General features: G+C 41.2%; 3 protein-coding genes across 3 annotated transcripts; 1 reads left to right on the plus strand and 2 right to left on the minus strand.

Annotated features, from left to right (window-relative positions):
* Nucleotides 1-1,721: 1,721 nt before the first annotated feature.
* Nucleotides 1,722-23,012, minus strand: LOC122671091. Its single transcript, XM_043868187.1, has 2 exons — nucleotides 22,326-23,012; nucleotides 1,722-1,754 (listed from the first exon to the last, which is right to left on the minus strand). Exon 1 carries the CDS (start codon nucleotides 23,005-23,007, stop codon nucleotides 22,327-22,329), a length of 681 nt encoding a protein of 226 aa, XP_043724122.1. The 5' UTR covers nucleotides 23,008-23,012; the 3' UTR covers nucleotides 1,722-1,754; nucleotide 22,326.
* On the plus strand, nucleotides 5,492-6,419 carry LOC122671501 (histone H2A-like). Its single transcript, XM_043868751.1, has 2 exons — nucleotides 5,492-5,757; nucleotides 5,931-6,419. The coding sequence occupies exons 1-2, from the start codon at nucleotides 5,554-5,556 to the stop codon at nucleotides 6,165-6,167; spliced, it is 441 nt and encodes a 146-aa protein (XP_043724686.1). The 5' UTR covers nucleotides 5,492-5,553; the 3' UTR covers nucleotides 6,168-6,419.
* Nucleotides 7,972-14,107, minus strand: LOC122671502 (DNA replication licensing factor MCM2). Its single transcript, XM_043868752.1, has 18 exons — nucleotides 14,005-14,107; nucleotides 13,656-13,861; nucleotides 13,374-13,552; nucleotides 12,384-12,565; nucleotides 12,080-12,269; nucleotides 11,686-11,905; nucleotides 11,374-11,581; nucleotides 11,162-11,296; nucleotides 10,883-11,074; nucleotides 10,592-10,764; nucleotides 10,326-10,514; nucleotides 10,129-10,245; nucleotides 9,865-9,949; nucleotides 9,631-9,783; nucleotides 9,422-9,547; nucleotides 9,138-9,320; nucleotides 8,675-8,836; nucleotides 7,972-8,418 (listed from the first exon to the last, which is right to left on the minus strand). The coding sequence occupies exons 1-18, from the start codon at nucleotides 14,005-14,007 to the stop codon at nucleotides 8,302-8,304; spliced, it is 2,820 nt and encodes a 939-aa protein (XP_043724687.1). The 5' UTR covers nucleotides 14,008-14,107; the 3' UTR covers nucleotides 7,972-8,301.
* Nucleotides 23,013-23,355: the final 343 nt, after the last annotated feature.

Raw genomic sequence — 23,355 nt, forward strand, 5'->3', positions numbered from 1 at the left:
TTTGTACAATTTCCCAGCCGTAAATTTACCTGTTTGTTGTCTCCTTTCTGTTGCCGTAACATCAGATGATGGTCATCTCTTCCATGGAGTTATTCTCTCGTTCGCGCTGAGGACAGATGAGGCCACCCCCTTGCCATTGTCGAAAAAACACTGGTGGTGTGGTCTGCAACTTTGGGGTTTAGTAACGGAAAGGAGAACGAAAGCTCTGTTTTCTTGCTTTTTTGAGTTTCTGCTCTGCAGCTTTGGGGTTTAGAAACCCAACTGAATTGTGTCAAACCACACACAAGGTTGAGAGAGAGAGAGAGCAAAACTTGAGGAAGTTTAGAGATAGGGTTTCAATGGTGTTCCGGAAGATTGGTGGAAAAAGAGAGCGAGGGATAAAGAAGGTAGGTGAAACTGAATCGGTAAAATTTTCAACTAGTTTTCATATTCAATTGAAGATTCTAAGGTCAATTGCTCAATAACTCATCTTCCCCGGGGTTTGGGGAAGATGAGTTGCAGTTTTTGGTTTTTTTTTTTTTTTTCTTTCTTTCCAGGTAAGGTCATTGTGGTCATTTTATCCAATTAAGGGGCAAAATGGCCCATCTATGAATAAAAACTGGGATCCGTCAGGTTATAACGTCTCTGTCTAACGGGAGGGACTATAGTGGTATATAGTTTGGAAAGTAGGGATACACGTGAAATTATTGAAAATTTAGGAGGGCAATTGTAACTTTGGCCATTTTCAGGGGTCATTTGAAAATAACCCTTTAATTATTAATTAATGATGTCAGCATGTTAATATTTTTGTAAAGACATTTTTACCCTTTCCATTACAACAATTGAACCTATCTTCTTCTTCTTCCTCAGTCGAACGAAGAACACTTCCTTCTCATCTCTGTTGTTTTTCCGACCACCACCACCACCACCACCCACTCCAGCCCTCTTTCTCTCGATTCTCTAGTACCGCCTTTGAAGAAAATCTTTCGACGATGGTGGACTTCGCACGCTTACAGAAAGAGCTTGCAGAGTGTAACAGAGACGTGGACTTCACTTCTTCTTCTAAACACCGTCTTCTTTTGATTCTCTTCGATCTATTGGTCATTTTGTCTGAAGATGTTAAGAGATGGCTCTCGGATTTGCAAGGAAAATACATGCCTGAATCATTTGCTTGATTTTACAAGATGTTAGAAAACTTGTAGCTTCTACAGCTCTGCTCATACTTCTAATGATCTCTCTCATCACCTAAAATGACTTTCAGAATCTTATTAATCGCAGGAGGTACAAGACAGGTTATTCTCCATTTCAGCAATCTAATCCAAACCCCCCAAACAATTAGATCGATCAAGTGGCTAGGATAAAACTAATTTTGAAAACCAAAATTCTGAAATCGAAGTTTTCTGCAAATAAGAGATTTTAAAGTAGAAGCACAAGGAGACCTCAGAATGGCCCTAATTTATGGTCGAGTTCCCCTCCTAAGGTGTCCTTGAAAACTCTAAATATTGACTGAATCTGATTAACGGATCAGCTTATGGTTACAAAACCCTAACCCTAGATGCCTAAGCCTCAGAGACGGACTGCGCGAGAGAGAGAGGGAGACAGTAAGTTGCAGAAATTCTTTTTTTTTTTTAAAAAGGAAAACCGTAGACTCTGTTCTAACAAGCCAGGGGAAGAAGGTGGGGGATGGTGGGGGATGCCAAACCTGTTCTCCGGTCAGTTGTAGGCTTGCAGCATGTGGGCACAAGAGTGGATAGGTTGAGAGAGAGAGAGAGAGACCAGGAGTGGCGGCAAAAGAGGGAGATACACTTGTGGATTGATTGAATGGTTGAGATGCCTTCCATTTCATCCAATGGCCTAACAGATGCTAGTGGGTAAAGGTAGTTTTAATCATTTGCATTCAACTTAGTTAACCCCTTGTTCAATTATGGCCTTTAGTGGGGTTGCATTAATTTAATGGACTATCATAGGGGGTTGTCGTTGATAATTTCCCTTGAACAAAACGGACCGGGTCTAGATAGGCTTATGTTCAATTTGGCCGAAGGTACGCTTAGGGCTTTCTTTGGTTGAATTTTGATTTTGATTTTGCAGCCTGGTCCCTACACAACTCCCTTCCCCGCCTCACCCCACCCCCACCCCCACCCCCACCCCACCCCACCCCTGCCTCCTTTGCAACACCCATTTCCCTGACCCTATCCTTGATCCCTGTAAACCCATCCCCACCCCTCCTCTTTGCAAATGTGGCCCTATCCTTCCTCCCTCCCTACTCTGCCCTACAAACCCGCAAACTTTGAAGAAGAAGAAGATGTGAGCTATGCAAGATTGCTTTCACATAGAAGATTCAATTTGTTTCATCGCTTATCCAAAGAGTAAGTGTCCCTTTGAGTCCACGATGTCCTGATCAAGAACAATACCAAGATATCTTCAATTATGTGAACATTACACTTGTTGATAGTGGGCCTCCTGATATTCTCGGGGTTGCCAATTCCATTGTTGAGGTTGTTGAAACTATAGTTCAAAAACTCGTCTTGTTTCAATGTCTCAACCAAGTTGAGACAATCAAAATCTCAAGATTTCGACGAACCTTATGTAATATTGGTTATTCTACATTGTTTGAGTGCTATGAGATATAATTGGCAAGTAAATCATACAATAATGGATAAAGACACATACTATTGGATAGTTTTTTTTAAGAAACAGTTAAAAACTTGAAGTAGAGATTATAAAGTACAGAGAACAATGCATATTATATAGACACCTAATTACAGTGAATAATACATAGTTTTTTTTCAAAATATAGTTATGGGGAATAGTACGTTTACAAAAAATAGTTGAATGTAGCAAAATATTCCTCAATAAACAACAATTGATCTCTTTGAGTAATAATGTGTCAATCTCCAATAGTGTATCTAGGTAGGATTGACTGGAAATATGGCCAAATAATCAAAATTTCAGGGTTTTCCCCTTTCTCCAGGTAGAAACCCCCATTAGTGTATCCAGGTAGAATTGAGTGGTGTTATGGCAAAATAATCAAAATTTCAGAGTTTTCCCCCGTCTCCAGGTAGAAACCCACGAAACAGACTAAATGATTTTGAAATGAACTCATGAGATTTGGTCTTTATATATATGGTTTTATGTCATTTTGGTAAGATTGGTTCAAATAGACCCAAATCTCGGTTGAAACATTGTGTATATAGTTTCGTCTCGACCAGGTCAAGATCTCGCCAAGATATTGTCGAGATGTTAAACTATGATTGAAACAAAAAACCCTCTTACAAAAAACTTCAGCATCTTCTCCAAGTTTGAGGTAGCGTAATTTTAAGAACGTTATTAATACCAATAATATCCTTCACAAAGAAAATTGATATGTTGACCAAAAACTACTAGTTAACTTTGGACCCAGTTTTTATGCACGGTCATGCATGTGCACAATCGTGTCTTTCAACTATTGGATGGGGAGGGGGGGCAGAAGTGTAATTAAACATACCCCTCTCTCCCCCATCCAACATTAAAGGCACGATCATATACATAAACGCTCGTGCATAAAACCTATTGCATTTACTTATTTTAAGACAAAATGAAAACAAAATCTAATCAAAGAGAACCAAAGATGACAATCTATTGACAACCCATTTTGCCAAATAAACGGGGCCTTAGGGTTGAATGGAATCCTAACTTTTAGTTTCTTAGACTATTTGGGATTCTTGTTAGTGAAATTACTTTGCTTGCAATCTATCTTGCTTTTAAAATGGGAAAAGGTAGAATCTAAAAAGGGTTTTGATATCGTTATAATTATAGTTACATTTGATAATTTTATCAAATAAAATTACTATAATTAAAAAGATAACCAACCTATTGTATTCTTCCAATAAGTGTTATGCATAATTAAACTCTTTATTTTGCATATAAGAGATCCTCTATTGAACAATATCTCATGAGGAAGTATAGAGCATATAATTAATTACTATCAAACCCCAATTCATCATATATGTCTTTCAGTCATTATCAGAGATTCTGTGGTCACAATTGGACATCAAAAACACGATCAAACATCGTTGAAATAATATAATAATATATATTCGATAATAAGAAAATAATTCATAAAAATGCCAATGGATCCATATTCCAATCCGATTGATCATAGACTTTCTCTTTTGCTGATATTACTCAATCAAGGATAATGGATTCCATATCGAGCTAGCATCTCTTTCATTCACGATGCGGAATCATGAATCCAACACACCAATATATAGTCCACATGACATCAACCATTGGTGTACCAGAACCTGTAATGTACATCGTAATGATTAAGATCTCTTAGGCCAAAGGGTCAATTGGTGAGGGGTATGCATCTCATCCTAATACCACATACAGTAATACATGTGAGAATTATACCTGATTCTTTTCTATACACATGCATTTATGCCCTGAAATCAGCATTTATGCATCATATGAACATGACGTCCAATCCTATTCCTGGTCAAGAACTGTTTTAGGTGAAAACCCATGTAACAATCTTATAAGCCCGTAATTGAATTCATACAATAATAGAAATTAAATTTATTTATTCAAATCAAATTCGGGTTTGATGGACATACTCCAACAGTAAAAAAATAGTGAGAAAGATAAGTACTGAAAAAGTACCCTTAAAATCTAGCATTCTTCACTTTGATGTTAGTTCGTTGGAGAAAAGTGTAAGATGGTGAGGCAGAGAAGAGGGTACTGAGGTGAATGAGTTTTCGAAGGGTAAAAGTGATCAATTCGTAGGCGTACAAATGAAATATTGGTTTGGGTATTTTTATAGGGAAGCAGTTTTTAGTATGGGAGTGTGGCCTACGCTAGCACTCCCATGAGTCTATCTCTCTCCTCCTTAAAACAAGGTGGCAGAGGTGTCTTTTCACTTGGGGAGGAGAGAAATAGACTCATGGAAGTGCTGGCATAGGCCACACTCTCGGACAGAGATCTTTTTCCCATTTTTATAATACCAAATTTGGTTTTGTTATATTCGTTAAAATAAGGGTTGCTTGGTTAATTTTGTAAACAAAACCCATTTCTGACTAATGTTGTAATTTTCCCAAAATATAAAAATCCAAGAAAATGTAGGATTTATGTACCATTTTCGTTTCTTTTAATTACAACCAAACTCAACCCAAGGCTATGTTTGAAAGACAATAACAAAAAAATTAATAATAATAAAACAAAAAAGCATGGTTACAAAATGATTGATTTATATATTATCTCCACTTAGTTTTGAATTTATCATTTCTTTTTCTATCAAATTTATATCCAACTAAGGCACAGTTATGTTGGGCTTAAGAATAACGAAATCCTATTGGCGGAGACAGAGAGGCATAGATCGTGAACTCAACATATTTGACGTCAACGGTTGAGATCTCGTAAGACACGGATCGCTATTTCTTTATAAATAGTCACGGTCCAAAGATGTTTTTAGCAATCCCGCCCAGCAACTCTCGTCACAAAAGTCAAGAACCGAAGAGGAAAGGGAAAGGGAAAGGGACAGGGAAAGGGATCATTTGTTGAAGCTTTTAGTTTGAATTTGGAAGGGAGAGAGTGGAAATGGAGGGCGGTAAGACGGCGAAGCCAAGCGGAGGCAGGAAAGGTGCGGCGAAGAGGAAGCCTGTTACCAAGTCGGTGAAGGCGGGGCTCCAATTCCCTGTTGGAAGGATTGCTAGGTTCTTGAAGAAGGGCAGATATGCTCAGAGGCTCGGCATTGGTGCTCCTATCTACTTGGCCGCCGTCCTTGAGTACTTGGCTGCTGAGGTTTCTTCTTCTTCTTCTTCTTCTTCTCTCTCTCTCTCTCTCTTTCGAATGTAGAAACATATGCAAGCTCCTTCTGCTTCTTGCATTGTCATCTTATTCCCTCTCTCTAATTCCCCCTTGTGTTTTTAGTATGTTTTATCTTAATATCTTTTCATTTCTTCTTCCGCGGATAGGTTTTGGAGCTAGCGGGAAATGCCGCTCGTGACAACAAGAAGACCCGTATCATCCCTCGTCACGTTCTTCTGGCCGTGAGAAACGATGAAGAACTTGGGAAATTGTTGGCTGGTGTAACCATTGCTCATGGTGGTGTCCTCCCTAACATCCACCAAGTCCTCCTGCCCAAGAGGACACAGAAGGACGAAAATGCTGCTGCGGAACCCAAATCGCCCAAGAAGTCACCCAAGAAGTAGATGGTCTTACAGTTTACAGATAGTCTGCTCTATGAAGTATGATCTTTTTTTGGTGGGTTTTTGTTTAGTTGGGACGTTTTTTGGACTTGTGTAGGGATTAATGGATGACAGTTCCGAATCCTGCATATGTAAATAGAGCTCAGTCTCTATCAGAAGGATAAATAGATAGTAGAATAGAAACAGGCAAGGGTATTTCTGGTTTGTGGGGGTGTAGATCTGAATATTTTACTGAAATTGTGAAAGCTTTCTATGAAAATTTTCAAGTGAAGTATTCGCTTTTTAAGTATTTGTTTATGATCCTTAAACGGTTTAGTTTGTCTCTAATCATGCTTTCGTTTCAGAATGTTAACGATGAATGCGACGAGTAATTTCATATTTGGATTTGTCTTGCCCTTTTCCTCGGATCCACTACTCTATTTTATCAGTTGTTCATCGGAAATTACGGATAAATGGGTAATTGAAGTACAGCTTGTGGATTGATAAATCGGTAAGGAACTCACGGCACAAACAATGCCCTTAGGTTTGATTAGGTAAAACGAATGGGAAGGGGAGGGGTAAGTTTTTTTACAAGGGCTCATAGGCCCACCAAGATGTCATCCCATGAGGGAGGCCAGGGGGCGTGCGCAGAAAGTGAGGTTTGGAACTCAGCGAGGGGGTGGCAGAGGGAACAAGCAATTCAAATTGGTTGGGGTGCGGGATCCTCGAACCCAATGTCCAATGAAATTTGGTTTGGAGTTAAAATATGATTTTCTTAAAATAGTTAGGCTAAGTTGTTATGTGTGATTTGAGAATATTTGATGGTAGGGTAACAGATATCTCCGGTATGTTTTCGTACGGTGTCGCTTAGGCTCCACGTCTGGATAATGCATTTCCCACATTTTGAGCTGCTTTTTTACTGTCTGATTTGTTTTGGAATTGGGGTTGTCCATCCTGATTCCTAAGGATTCGATATGACTGATTCATAGATCTAAAACTTAGAATCATTGAAATTTTAAAACTGAAAGGCGATTCTGGGGTTTTTTGAGATTGATTCTGATCTGTATCCAAATTGAAAATCTGCACTGATAAGCTCAATCCGAGATTCTACATTTTATATCCTTGAGTAAGGGATATGTAGTAAGGGGACCGGGGTTTCACGTGTATTGGAGTGGTGGGACAACAATAAAGAGAGTGTGCAGAGAGATGGGGGAGAGGGAGCAGGGCGGGAGTGAAGATAAGTATAGATCGTAAGCCAGAGTCTCGGTCTCGAATTTCTGGCAATTCGCATGGTTTGCTTCCATACAAAATCACCTGTTCTTGGGCTTTGAGTTTGAGATAATTATTTCGTTACAATGAGGGTGTAGTGATCAAGAGAGCAAAGTGTGGGATCCAATGTGGCCGTCGTTCTAATCTTTTACTCGTCTGCTTCTCTTTTCTCAAAGAACAAAACAGCTCTCGTCGATCAACCCAGCTTCATTCCTTTGTTTTCAGAGAACTGTCCATTTGCTCGATTCAGGTTATTATTGGTTTGATTTCAATCTTTTTGAAGCCCTCGTTGGAGGGAAATAAATTCATGGATATTACCGTAGCCTTGATTTTTTATAGTGCAAGCATTTCTCTTCCCTATAATTGCAATAGAGGATTGAGGACCTGCAGACAACCGCCCAACATTGGTTATTTTGTAATTCAGAGGCTTAGCCGACTGGTTAAGCCTTGATAGGATAAGTACTACTTTAGGAAAGTAGAGATCTGTGCAATGGGCTTGGTCCGGCAATGGGAATACTATGTAGCAGTCAACCATAGTATGCAATAGAAAATAGGTTACGTTACAGCCAGTCATTACTCATTACACTTAATAAAGTTCAGCTACACAACAATGCAAAATCTATACTTTAACAAGCAATGAATGATATTAAGATATTAACTGTATAGTCATTGCGCATCAACTTCCGGAATAACAGCCTGTTGGTCCAGATACTGGTGAGATTGAGTTCAAGCAGCCAACAGAACTAATCAGGTCTGAGAGCTTTGGTTGCACTTTTTTCTCAACAACCTAGTCTGTCAAGCCCAAACTTTTAATGAGAGTTTTATTGGAAGAACTTCACGAAACTAAAATCTTCCACGTAAAACTTGTATGTTTAGATCTTGTCCTTCCTCATCTTGCAAGATGATGTTTTATTATCTTTCGCTCTTCATCCAACTCAAAGTTGGCTCTTGAGAACTGTGTGCTGGAGAAAAAGGGCTTCAAATCATAGATTTCATAATCCTGTGCCTGCACCCATTGAATATGCAACAAAATGAAGAGGGTTAAAAGAAAAGAGGAGAAAGTTTCCTTGCACTGGGTGTAGGAACCATACAGCCATCAATGGCCATAAATATCTCCCCCCCCCCCCCCCCAAATGTTCCCCTATACACTATGGACATCATTCAAATCCATGCTCAGTGGGTAAATGAAAACTGGGTCCTAAAAGAAAACATATACAATTTCTACAACATCCATGTCTTAAGGTAACTTCATCTCTTCTTACCTTGTTCCGCAGCTCTTCCACCTTAACCTCAACCTGGTTAAGCCCTGCAGTCGACCCAGATACCAGTTCTTCGAAGTACAATGCATCTTTCACGAGCCCTCGGAGAAGATAGAGGAGGAAGTCATTGTACTCCCTTTTGAATGTCATGTACTTTCTAAAGCTCTGTAACAACATTTAAATTTCATGTGAATTTATTTATTGCAAGTTCATAGCTACACTGTAAATTTGGAGCATTTATTCATATGTAGCTGCTAGGGTGTTTCATAATAGAAGAAAATTTTCAAGCATGAGAAATTTATAAAAAGTTTACAAGCAGCACAGAAAAAAGCTAATTGGAGGATGTTGAAACTTGAAATGAAGATAAAGACTATGGATGTTCTTAATGTGTCTTGATCTACTAAGCAATAACCACCAAGCCACTATCCCCCAAAATAATAAGATAAATATTAGAAATTAATTTAACCTTTTGGAGAGCTTTCTGGACGCCAAACTTCTGTGTTGAAATGAAGGAATCAAGTAGCACTCGTATTGCCATATCTACATCTTCCTGCGTCACATGCTGTCTAAGGTGCATTCTTGCATGCGCTTCTGACATCCGTATCATTGATTCTATGTGCCTCACTGCTATGGGGACACCTTGTCCATGCTGGATACAGCATAACAGAGTAACAAAGAAACCTTATCATGAAGAAATTGAAGCAAAAAACTTATGGATTATGACAACTGGAACAATTTATTTAGTCATACCGAAGACTCTCTACGCAGTTCAGCATAAACATGCATTAGCTTATCCAAATCAGCATCATGCAATCTTGGAAACACATGCAACTTGGCATAAGTTATGTACTTCTTCAGCATATTTTGAGAGAGTATCTGATTTCACAAACCATTTTTACATTAAGTTCACAAAATCAAATAGATCTAGAGGAGGCAAGATAAGAGCTTGAGATTGAAACCTCCGGATCAACAGGCCTCACAGAGGCTGGAGGATCTTCTATTGAATTGCTAACAGACTTGTCATCCATGTTAGCTCCTTTGGGCTGTGACTTGAAGTGGCTCTCAACAACGAATTTGGCAAGCATTTCATCAGTGACTGGATCAACCACATCCTGCATTTCATCTTCTGTTAAAAGTTGTTCTTGGATATGTGAAGTTGATGAAACAAGTTCGTAGATTGGATAAAAGATCACCTTAACAACACAAAGGATATCAAAACGTGAGACAATTGGATCGGTCAGCTCAACATTTTGTGAAAAGGTCTTTGAAGAGTCATACCTGGAAAGAGATGTTCTGTATTGTTAGTGGTAAAGTGACTCAAGAATACAGGAATAGAGAAAGGGACCTGTCACTATGGATAGTTGACTCTTACTTCATCCCCAAATTATATGAAATGTTCCATTGCTAACTATACCACGCTATTTCCTCATGATTGAATTGTGTGGGTAGTGGCATACCTTCCTCCAACTGGATTTGCAGCAGCAATGACAGAGCAACGAGCCTGTAGAGACGTGACAATCCCAGCCTTTGATATGCTAATGCTTTGCTGTTCCATTGCTTCATGGATACTCACTCTGATCAAGGAGGAAAAATTTTGTGCTCAATAATTGATAAAACGTTGGAAAGACAAAAGGAAGATATATAGAGTTCTTACCTGTCCTGATCATTCATCTTGTCAAACTCATCAATAAGACAGATCCCTCTATCAGCTAAGACAAGGGCTCCTCCTTCAAGGGTCCACTCTCGTGTGACAGGGTCCTTGTGCACAGCAGCTGTTAGTCCAACAGCAGAAGCTCCTTTGCCAGTTGTATACACAGCCCTTTGCCCCGTCTTTTCTACGTACCTTAGAACAATAACTTTAAAGATTAGTCGAGTGCTTACCAACATATACTAGTTGAGACAAAGTCAGGGTGCTCATACTTGAGGAACTGTGACTTGGCCGTTCCTGGGTCTCCTAGGAGGAGTACATTTATGTCTCCTCGCAACCGATGTTTCCCTTCAACATTCTTTTCCTGACCTCCAAACATTGCTAGAGCAATTGCTGTTTTTATGTCCTCATGGCCATAGATAGATGGTGCAATGGACTTGATAACCTAATCGAGCATTAACCAAAATATGATCTGTTCAATAGTCATAGAGCTTTTCTCTAACAGAATTCTAGAGAGTACATACCAAGAAGTTAGTAGATATAAAGGTAAGTCAGTAACAAACCCTTTCTCCAATCCTAGGGTCCTTGGCCAACTTTTCAATCTCTTCTTTGTCTTCTTGGGTGAGTTTGTAAGCCGAAAAGAGATCTTGCTTTTTGGTGACGTAGTTCGCTTCAACCACAGTGGCAAAAACAGGAAACCCATTTTTTGTGTTTAAAGATAAGTCAAAGTTGTTCGTGTATATGCCTGTGACCTCCTGCAAGATATTGCAAAGTCTGGATGAGTAGGGTGGCACTCACTCAAACCTAGCAGCATAAACTACAAGTCATAGGGAGAGTTCTACAATTTCTTCCCCAGGGCGTGCACAGTCAATTAGATCATTCAAGAGAATCACTTCCTTGTATCTTGGAAGTCTACCAGCAGGGACAATTCCAGGGCTTTCCTGAAGGGTGAGCTTTTGATAGTTCCTGTAGATTGTCTGCATTGAACATGGAAAGACAAATTGGCTACTTATCTGACCTGTTCGCGTTCTATGGAAAAGCTGAGGAAACTCACCTGCTCAATGTTAACGGTGAATGGACCTTTAGATTGGCATTCAGGACAAGATCCCACCTTGACTTCTGAATACGAGTTCTGGAAGAATGGCCCAAGAACTGCACCACATTTGTTGCAATCATACTTAACCTGCTGCAACTGAGGGAAAACCCCAGTTCGTCGGGTTACTACTCCTCCAATACGAATCATGGTATTCAAATGGATCTGCCTGAAGTGCACCAGAGACATAAAATAAAATACAGGGTGAGTTAACCTGAGGAATGGATTAAGGGATACAAGTGTATATGGTCTAGGAGAGATATCCAACATCACCTTATGTTGCGTATCTGATCGTATACCGGTAAGTTGGTTATCCGGACATAGATCTTTTGATGAATATTCTTGTAATTAGGGTGTAGATCAAACACAACATTTTTAGCAACTTCTTCCATGACCTCCAAGACAGACTGGGGAGCATCAGCCAGCCAAATAGCAATGTTGGGATGAATGTAGATGAATTGCTTGTAATCAATCTCCAAGCTGCACCCATCAGCTAAATAGAAGAGAAAGAAAAAGACAAATAAAAGCACAAATAAGGTTAAATGCAGGTGATGAAATCTGCCCTTGGTTTATTTGTAACTGTATGTGCATGAAAAAAATTTCAACATGTAAATCATAACACTTTTCAATAATTATCTAATGAAGAGCCAAAAGTTGAATGTTTCACCTAAGACCATCTCATTTATCAGCCGTACATATTCAAAGTCCCCTTGCTCATTCTTTGGGTTAACATATGTTAGCAAGAACTCCTTAAATTTCTTGGCGATGAACCGGCGCACTTCATCCCTGGTAACCCACTCTCTTAGAGTTCCTTGGACACGGTACATCTCAAACTCTCCATCATCATCATCTTCATCCTACAGTGGATACAGTTAAATAGGATGGACATAATACACATCAGACGATCCCACATTACACATCATCAGTGGCACAAGGAAAATGTAAGTTTTGAGCTAAAGATATTCAAACACCTCGTAGGGCTCATCATCTGTCTGATCGGTGATTGGAACATCATCTCTAGAATGTCCCCGCTGCGATCTTCCTGGGGAACTCTGCATTCCATCAGCATCATCATAGCTTCTTGGTACTCTTGGAGGCCTAAAATCAGCCCTAGACCTTTTTGAAGGCCTATAGTTACCATCCTCGTCTGTATCTGCGATCAAACACCTCAGATACTCAATTCTAACAGAACTTCTACTCCAAGTACAATTGTAGATTTAGTAACAATAGAAAGTATAGATTCCAAGAAACTTGATTAATGATACATTCAACCATCAATTATTTTCAATCGTGCAGAAGAAATTAAAAAACCTCTTGAAGTTCAGAAAAAATCAAGATTTATTTACCAGGATGCTGCAATGATATGCAGGCTTAAACCCTGCAAGTTAGGAGAAAACCATTCTGTTTGGGTGGGTCTCCATGTAAACACTAAATTTTCCCCCCTAAAGAATGCACCGTAGCACCTTATAACAAAATGCTCCACTCTCCCTAATGTTTTCTCCTAGTGCAACTTGCAATATTAAGTGGCTGATCTATGTCCTATCATAACAACATTTTAATGCCCCATCATTGCTCCTACCTTTTTGCCAAAAAGGAAGGAAGTTAGTTGAAATAGAGGACAATTGCTACCAACCTTTTTTGCTCCACATAAAGAATCTCAAACACAGTTTGATTCTCACTACGAAACGATCGGACTTCAGGATTTTGTAGTTATAAGGATCTGACCAACACACAAAAGCTCTGCAGGTTTCAAGCATTTGTGTGTCTGTGTGTTGGATGGAGGGGGGATACTGTTATGGTTGCAAGATATGAAACGATTTTTCTCATTAACAGATTTATAGCCCTTAAGTGTTTAGACAAGGCAACAACGAAGGGTGTTAGGGAACCTTCCGTTCAGTTCTAACACAACACAACCAACAGGGCATGTATTGTACGTCTGTAGTCTACGGGACAACATTTACCTTGGTCGTGCAGAAGCTGAGGGAGCTTCCGGTTGCTCTTACGTCCATCTTTAGCGTCGAGCTCGATCTCAGCCGCCCTCCTATCCTCCATGATTTGATCCAAATCCCTCTCATCCTCCATTGAATCATCAAGTCCAACTGATTCGTACTGATCCAGCTCTTCCATCGGCCGATAGTCCCTAAAAGCATAAACAAGAGAATAAGAGAGAGAATTCACTTATAAGAAAATGGCAATGGATAAAAGAAAAAGAAAGGGATTCAGCCACGAATGAGAAATCTAACTCCATGTAATTTTCGAAGAGATCCTCTCCTTCGTCTTCTTCTGCGTCGCCGTCTTCGGGCTCGTCCCTGATGATCTCTGGATCAACAGCTGCCTCATCCTCATCTGAGTAAGTTTCAGAGGTGCGACTGGTGTTGGGAGGGAGACGGTCTGTACTGAACCCAGCGGACGTGGGGGAACCGGGTGTCGATGGGTTTTCAGAATCCGCCTGTCGATACACAATTAGACAACCGCCGTTAGCCTGAAGTTAGGGCTAAGGGAAGAGAGAGACAGGGAAAGATAAGAACAAGAAGAAGAGCAAACTCCAAAAATATGACGAAACAAAGCGACAGAGAACATGGGCGAGATTACCATTTGAGCGAAGCAGGTGTGTCTCGAACGCTCCTCGGAGATCTCGAATGGCTTTCCCGCCGGCGCTCAGGTACTGAGATATAAGATGATAGACTAACCAAAGGCTTAGGTCTAAACTCTGACGGGGTGGGAATGTGGGATATGGCCATATGGGTTAGGCGTTTGGCTTCTATTTTGTTCCGTGCATGTGCTGCTGCTGCTTGGCGGGAAAATTTGGCGCCAAAATCCCGACTTGGCTACGTTCGACCTTTTATACGGCTGTGATCTGTCGGTAGCCTTGGCTGAGGGTGAAGATGGCGGGAAAAGGTAAGGGTCGTGGCCCCTATACAACCGCGGCCCTAGTGAGCACTGAGGGCAACAAGGGCAGGATTTTTTATTTTAGGGGTGATGCGATCATTTTGCATGGTCCTGTGTTTGGGCACAGGTTGCGTGTAGCTTGTCAGGTACTTTTTCCCCAAACATATTTATATGAAGATCACGGATTGATGCGGCTCTCAAGTGTGGTGCAATGCCCAGTGCATCTTTAAAGTATATCAAACAGTACGTGATCATTGCAATTGAGAGGATAAAAATTCAATGCACAAGTGAGGTGCACCGTCCAATGTACTTTAAAAGAGCACTAAGTCATACAATTAGTATCATTCTTTTCCCTATGTATAATGTTGTGTGGTCGCATAGCCCCTACGCCTAGAGACAACCCCCTCGAAACGACTGTTTCACCCCTCCTACAAAATGAAAAATCAACATTTTTTCCCCCTATATATAATGGGATCCATATCCTCTACTTCCAAAGTTCGTACTTCCATGCTACTTCCATCACGTCTCATTGCGCCACTTGGCCTGACAATTATCCAATGGTTGAGATTAAAAATTTTCAAAATATTTTAAAATTTTTATGACATCCTACTTGAACCACCTTAAACCCCAAACCAACCCCATCCGACTGGTTCAAAATAAACCAAACCGAAATCATTTCACTCAAACTCACACTCATAGGGTTTCAAATCGATTTGGGCCATCGTTTTCTTCCTCCCTCACAACTGCTCTGCTGCAAAGCTTCTCCACCGAATTCACAGAAGTAGAGCACTGTGGTTAGACTTTAAATCCTAAAACAAAAACAATAGGGTCGTTTTCCATTGAAAGAATGGTGAGGAGATTTCAATTTTAATTTGGTCTAGATTTTCAACAGTCTCCTGCTACGGTGAACAAAAAAAAGTAAAGAATAGAGGAGAAAGGACAAAATTGGGAGAATCACTCTTCGCTCTAATCTCTAAATATCTGTGTCTCAAAGATTTCTAACAGGTACAAGGCCATGACTCTCTTCACTCGCATTGAGTACCAAAAGCAAAGTATTATTACACCACCAAGCCATGAATATGAAACCCAGAAGCCTCTTTTCCCTTCCTCTACTCAACTGCTCCCATAACAACTCAAACCCACAAATCATGAACTTAAATAGAGGAGAAAGAAGCATCTTTATTTTTTCTCTTCAGTCGATTCCCTTAAAGAAAATTAAAACATTAAACATGGAAAGAGAAAATGGGAGGAACACATTTAGCTTTTGTAGCATAGACTTAAAAATGGGAAAGACAAGAAACAGAGGTGCTAAAAGAGAACAAAAACGGAGATTGAAACCCATTTTTGTTAGGATTTGGATTTGGATTTTTGGAAATGCTGGGTTGGGTTTGGGTTTGCAAATTGCGAGATCAATGGTGCCATGTTCCACAACGTCCTTCGAGCTGTGATTCCCAACGCCCCCAATCTCCAACACATATGCTTGCAAACAGGCGCCAAGTACTACCTGGGCTCCTTTGAAGATTTTATTTCAGGCACTGCTTGTCCTCACGATCCTCCCTTCGACGACAATCTCCCTCACCTGCTACCTCCAATTTCTACTACACTTTAGAGGATATTCTCTCAGAAGAGGTCGAGAAAAAGGACAGCTTTACATGGTCTGTCCGTCGCCCTGGTTGCATCTTCGATTTCTCACCTTTCAGCTAGTTAAACATCATCGGAACTCTTTGCATCAATGCCGCTATTTGTAAACACGAGGGTAAGCCTCTCAAGTTCCCTGGGACTTGATCTGCTTGGGATCTTTACTCTGAGGCTTCCGATGCCGATCTGATCGCTGAGCATCACAAAAGGGAGCAATGGAGAAGCATCGTTGGCAGAGAAGAAGGGAGCAATGGAGAGGTTCAGATTTGCGAATTTGCATAAACCCAGGCAGATGAGTGAAATGGAATCGGTTTGGTTTGTTTTGAACCGGTTGGGTGTGTTGGTTTGGGGGTTAAGGTGGTTCAAATAGATCTCATGTGCTTTTCAAAATAATTTGAATTTTTTAAATAACAATCCTTGGATGGTTGTTAGACCAGGTGGCGCAACAAGAGGCGACGGAAGTAGGATGGAAGTATGAACTTTGGAAGTAGAGGATATGGATCCATATATAATGTTGTTTAGTCACGCTTCCCTACATGCCCATACATAACCCCTTGAAATGACCACTCTGCCACTCCTGTAGAATGAAAAACGCCTCCTAGTTGATGCCCTTGCACATACACCTTGACATGGCCCTCTATAATGTTTGATAGCGTGAACTTCTTGCAGATGCTTGTGTCTTCATCAAGGCGGCCATTGATAGTGACCATACCCCCCTTCTCAGACAACGAAGGAAAATCAGCAAAGGGAGCGTCCATTCAGGTTCGAGGTAATGTGTCTTCGGCATTGCGACTATTCTGGGACAACCTCTAACTCCTAGTACATTTGCAACAAGGCTGGATTTGGCTCCTGTCCTGTAGTGGCGGGAGTTGGAGCGTCCAACCCAGCAAAACCACCTAAAAACAGGGGGTGGGGGTGATCATTTCACATGTGGGGCCCATGTGAGACCCACCTGTGACATGACCACCCCACCTCTGTTTTTGCTGTGGTTTTGCTGGGCTGGACACTCCAGCTCCCGCCATTGTAGGACAGGAGCCTTTTCGAACAAGGCTCCACCTCCTATTTCTTAACTTTTAAGCTTGCCAACTGCAAAGAAACTCTCCTCACATGGAACAAACAGACCTTCGGTAACCTCCACTCTCGGATTTGGATCTTAAAAGAGGAGCTTAGCTGCCCTCAATCCCTTCCATGCCCAATTGCCTCCCAAATCCGTGATGAGAGAGAGATTACAAATCTTGAAGATGCCCTTAAAATGGAGGAAGATTACTGCTACCAAAAGTCAGTCTTTTGGATTCAAAGCGGGGACCAAAACACCCAATTCTTCCGTGTGTCCACCCTTCAACGATGCCAACAGAATCGAATCCTCAAAACCAAGAGCTTATCATGTGAATAAAACTTCCACAGAACAAGAGGTCTACTATGAGTTTGCTGATTATTATCACCCTATATTCCACTCAGAAGGGATAGATGATAAAGCCTACAATATTTTTCTTCAATTCATAGAATTGTGCGTCCTCCCCACTGAAAATGAAGCCCTTTGTGCCATTCCAAATGAGGATGAGATCAAGACAACCCTCTTCGCCATGACCCTGCTTAAATCTACAGTTCGAGATGATTTCTCACCAATATTCTTTCAAAAGTTTTGGGACCTAACAAAGGATGATCTCTACTCTTTTATCATTTATGTTTTCTCCACAGGACAACTTCCTAGCAATTGCAACATAACCCTGGTTTGCTTCATCCCCAAAACTGGAGAACCTGAATCTGTTGAGCATTATCGGCCCATTAGTCTCTATGGCACCATCATCAAAATCGTCACTAAACTCATGGCTACTAGATTGCAACCTTTTTCTTAGTCGCATCATTGCCCCTTCGCAGTCAGTCTTCATACCAGAGTGATTAATCTCAGGCATCTTCTCCACACATGAACTGTTTCACTACCATCAAGAAGAGGAAAAAAGGAATGAAAAATCTTTTTGCAATGAAGTTGGATATGAAAAGAGCCTTTGATAGTGTGGCATGACCATTTCTCCAAGGAGTTCTGACCCAGTTGGGCTTTAACACCAGCTTCACGAATTTTGCACTACCAGAGTCTGCTATACCTTTCAAATCAACGGAGGTGAATGCTTATCAAATTTGGATCCTCTACTGTCTCCTGCCCGTCCTACCTGTGTGTTTATCTCTGAAACCAATTGGTAAATTTGAGTCCAAATCAAAAGAGGTAAACTCATATTTCCACCAGTTTTTTTTTTTGTTTTTTTGGTAATGATATTTCCACCAATTCTTTACAAGGAAAACAAAACTAGTATAAAAGGGGGGGAGGGGGATGCAATATAATTGCAATAATTATTTCATTTTATTCTTTTAAGGGTAGAGTACACTTACCCACCTATAATGCATCCAATATTCCTCATACCCCCTAAGCATCTGATAAGTCCACGTACCACCCCTCAATATTCCACGTACTACCCCTACTTTACCCCTCTAATGCCATTTAAGTCCACACCATGTGCAAAATACTATAAAATGACCAAACTATCATTTCTTCAGTTTTTTTTTCTAAAATTTGAAAAGACTTAATTGCCCAGATCTATTTGTTAAAATTTGAAAAGCCCAAAATGCCCTCATCTTCTTTTACATATCTACCACCACCACCATCACCCACCATTAACACCATCACCACCGTGAAGCCCCACCTCCAGCACCACCTCCACCTCCTGTTTTCAATTATTCTACACCCCATTGCTCCCCCCTCGGCCGCCGCCGCTTCGTGCATCACTTCAAAACCAGGAATTAGTGGCGCACGCTGCCTCTGGTACTCAAACGATTTTGCCCAATCAGAGCGATAACGAGGAGCAAAACCAAAACCTAAAGGCGGCTTCTTCGCCATAGATGCCGTCATCTCTTGTCTAAACGAGTTCCCAATTTCGATTTCTGGGTTCACAAAAATAAAAAACATCAGCCGAAAATTCAGGAGGACTTATTTCAAGAGGTAGGATTTTGTTTTGGTGCTGTAACCACAACTGCTGTTCACGTAGGAACTGTTGCTGTTGACGGGTGGAACTACCCAAAATTTGATCCGTTTGGGTAGGCAATAGTGCGAAAGGGTCATTCTCTACATCCCACATCGATGCTGTGGAGTCGTCGGATTTCTGCAAAACCAGGGTCGCCGGCGACGAGACGATGGCTGTCTCTATGTTATCTCCGTGAGCGGTGGTGTCTCTTTCACCACTCGTGTCTTGTAAGAATGGGTTGTAGCTGGGCTGCTGGAATGAGACGTCTGAGTCTAAGTCTCCTTCAACAGAAACCAGTGTCGCCGGCGACTGGTTGGATTTTTTTGACACCCCTAGTACTGGTTGAACTGTTACTTTGTATGGTGTTGAGCCCTCCTCCATCCCCATTACATCTCAAAACTCAGGCAAAAAGGAAAGTACAATGCAATATTTCAGAACTATTTGCTCACATTATATACAATGGTTTACACCTTAAGATTGAGAGAAAGAAAGAGAATCTAATTCCATGTGTCCTCTGCTGACTCCACCATCCTCTAACTCTACTGATACAAGAATAGAAGAACATAAGAGATAAGATATGAGATGGTTTTTTTTTTCGTTTCCCCTGTTTTTAAGACTTACACCTATAAAGCAGCAAGTACATGAGACCTCTGTGTGGAATTAATGGTTAAAGATCTAAACAAACTGCTGGAATCATCCGACGACTCCACAGCATCGTCCAATTGGGATTGTTTCTCAAATTGGTCTTGATCTGTAAAGATGGATGGGCTCGTGCCCACACTGACCGGATCCTCGTCCTCGTCTAATGGCTCTGGAGTCTCGAATTGCTGCTTCTCAGAAGGTTCAAGCCTGCCAGATTTCGATGCCGATGACTCACCCGGCTGTGGCGGTGCAGGGAGAAGCAGGGGAGGGGGCTGGAGCGTTGATTTTGGATTCCCAGCAGGGAAAGATGCTTGATCTTTGAGGAACTCTCGCAACGCGTCTATAAGATCATCGGCGATCTTCTGTACACTCGGATACTCGGCGGTACGCCCAACCCCCATATTCTTGCACGAGGTATAGAATTCGGAAAGCTCTTCGAATTGCTTGGAGACCTTAATCCAGGTCTGGAAGGCATCAACGCAGGACTGGTACTGCAAGCGAAAGAAGCTATCGAGGAGAAGCGTGAGGCCATCGGAGATATCGCGGTAGAGATCGAAGCTCTCCTGAACGATGGAGTAAAGAGAGATGTGCACTAAACGGCTAGACTTGGCAGCGCCGGGAAAGGTGGAGGAGTTGAAGGTGGTGCTGGAGGTGGGGCTTCACGGTGGTGATAGTGTTAATGGTAGGTGGCGGTGGTGGTGGTGGTGGTGATGGTGGTGTGGTAGATGATTTGGGGAAGATGAGGGCATTTTGGTCTTTTCAAAATTTAGCAAATAGGCCAAGGTAATTAAGTCTTTTCAAATTTTACACAAGATAAAAGAAATGGTAGTTTAGTCATTTTCTAGCATTTTGCACATGGTGTAGACTTAAATGTAGTTAAGGGGGTAAAGCATGGGTGGTACGTGGATTTATCAGAAGTTTAGAGATGTATGAGGAATATTGGATGCATTCCAGGGGATACGCGTACTTAACCCTTTTTTTAATGACCAAAAACTTGATGGTTGACGGTTTTTCTTCACAGCGGGTGAAGAGAATCTAGCCTGGATATAGAGAAGAGATCGAGGTGCCTTTATGTCTTTTTATTATTTGAAGTACAACAAAAATATACAGATTCAAAATTACGAGGGAAAAAACTGTTTGTAACCGAGGTGGTTACAATGGACGTTGCAACCTCTTTTTCTTTCCAATGTAAGATGCCCATTGCCTTTAATACACTGGGGGTTAATTCGTCATCTCACTATAAGTATATGGCATTAGAAAAAGTAAGACCTGACAACCTAAACCATGGAGGTATTTATGTATTTTCATATTAATAGTCACCATACACCATACGGCAAGAGGAAGTCTAGATGCCGGGACCGAAGAGGATGTAACTGGCCGGAAGTCTATACTTCGTGTTCACTTTGTTGCACATAGGGGTGTCAATGGGTTGGTCTGGGCCAGGTCTGGCTTAACCCTAGCCCAACCCTAGGAGCCTTAATCTAAACCCAAGCCCAGCCCAACTCTATCATGGCCAAGTATACCTTCAACCCAGCCTGACCTTGGTAAGGTTTTCCCAAGCTCGGCCTGGCTCTGATTGGTCTTGATGGTCCATTGAATAGTGAAATTAACAAAGCTCATCATGTCATCACAAACCACTTGATATATATTAATTTATATCAAAACCCCACCCACTTTTTGATGTATTATATAATATATAATATACTAATGTATTATATTAATATATATAATATGAGAAAAAGTTCTATGTGCGAGAGTTTGGCTTATGCCAGCACTCTTATGAGTCTATCTCTCTCCTCTCCATTTGAAAAGACATCAATGCCCTTTTGCTTTGAGGAGGAGAGAGAAATACACATGGGAGTACTGGCATAGACCACACTCTCGAACAGAAAACTGCTTTTCATATAATATATATTTACATTATATAATACATTAATACAATGTCGGGCTGGCCCTGCCAAGGCCGAGGCCTCAACCTAGGCCCAGTTCGACCCTTCCTTATCCCAGGCCCGGCCAGCCCTGTCCGGGCTCAAGGCAAGGCGGGTTAGGGTTGGGATTTTTTTGACACACCTCATCTTCCTTTGATTCTTCTCCGTGTCATCTTTTCGTGTCCAGAACTTCAACCAAATCAAGGATACATCCATAGCAGGAAATAGTTGGCCGTAAAGATAATTAGGTGTTTTTTTTTTTTTTGGTAGAATAAAGAGAATTAGTTGAAGGGTATATATATACTCTGGTTACAAACAGACGAGCCCAAATTACAATAAGAGGCTTTGGAGCCTATACATATATGGGAATGCTAATTAATGATCAAATTCAAGAGAACCTGATGGCATTAAGAGAGTAACAACAAATTTAAGTTGGAATTGAACCTACCTCCTGGTCGGATCTTGCACGATTATTCAGAGAGATGTCTCCCAAGTTAAAGTCATGGCGGAGACTCGAGTAGGAAGAGAGAGACGACTCTGTTTCTTAATTGTTTTTTTTTCTTTCTTTCTTTCTTTCTGCTCTTCCTTTCTTCACAGGAACGAGAATCAAGTCGTTCAAGCTTTGGTGCTACGCCCGTACTAATTAATTATTAATGCTGGCTGGGGCTGGGGGTTAACTTAAGATATAAATATTGGAGTTCTCCATCTCTCTATCTCTCTCTGTCTCTCGATAGAGCATTGCATTGCATATTTGCATTCCCTTTAATTAATTAATTAATTAAAAATTCAGGGGAGATGAGAGATCAGACGCTTCTCTCGAGCATCTCTCGATACCTTTTGAAGGACTCTTGCTTCTGCATTTTCATCTGTCGATGGAATCTCCTGATGAACAAGTCGGCAACTTGATCAATCTCGTCTTCAAGTTTGAAATTCTCTCCCTGATCTCCCCTGCAGTTTCTCACCAGATCTATGACCGATCCTCCCGGTTCACCCAGATCCAACTCATCCTCCCCTTCCGCCTCCGATTCGAACAACGAGTGCGTCAAATCCGGGTATTTGTCATCATCATCGTCGTAGTCATGATCATCACCACCCTCTCCCAGTCCCTCCTTCACCAACTCGGTGCAACTCGGATGATGGTAGGATGAGTTGGAGTGCGACAGCTCGTTAGTCGCCGCAGCTGCATGGTAGAGCACAATGGCGGCGGCATTATTATTGCTGTTTTGGACGACGTCGCAGCTGCAGCTGCCGTGTTGGTCGACAGTGCCTGATCCAGCTGCTTGATGGTGGTGGTGGGGGACCAAAGCATGGAGCTTGTGAGTGATGGAAGACAACAAGATCTTTTTATTCTTCAAAAAAGATAAGATTATGAGGCGACTCTTCATGGCGCTCGTCTTGTTCTTCAGAGCCAAGGATTTGGCCTTCACCACGGAGCTCAACACAGAGATGAGCTGCTTCAAGAACACAGAAGCTCTGTTCTTCATCTTCGATTCTTTTAGTTACGTACTACTTGATTTCCTGATTCAGGTACTGATTCCGATCGATCCGAAGAGGACTCAAATTAATTAGTAATTGATGATGATGAGGAGGAGTATAGGAAAAGCCCAAGAGAATGAATGAAGATCGATCGAGAGCACGTACGTACTAGGTAGCAGCAACTAGCTTAATTGGAGAGAGAGAAAGTTGGAACACTACTCACTCAGAAACTGAAACTGAAACTGATGATGTTGTACTTCACTTAATAATTTAGAGGATCATACATAAAATAACCCCTACAGCCAGTGTTTGGCACGAAAATATTCCAAGAGGGTCGCTGGGTTTATATAGAGATA

The sequence above is a fragment of the Telopea speciosissima genome, chromosome 8 (genome assembly GCF_018873765.1).
Source record: "Telopea speciosissima isolate NSW1024214 ecotype Mountain lineage chromosome 8, Tspe_v1, whole genome shotgun sequence".
Lineage (NCBI taxonomy): Eukaryota > Viridiplantae > Streptophyta > Magnoliopsida > Proteales > Proteaceae > Telopea > Telopea speciosissima.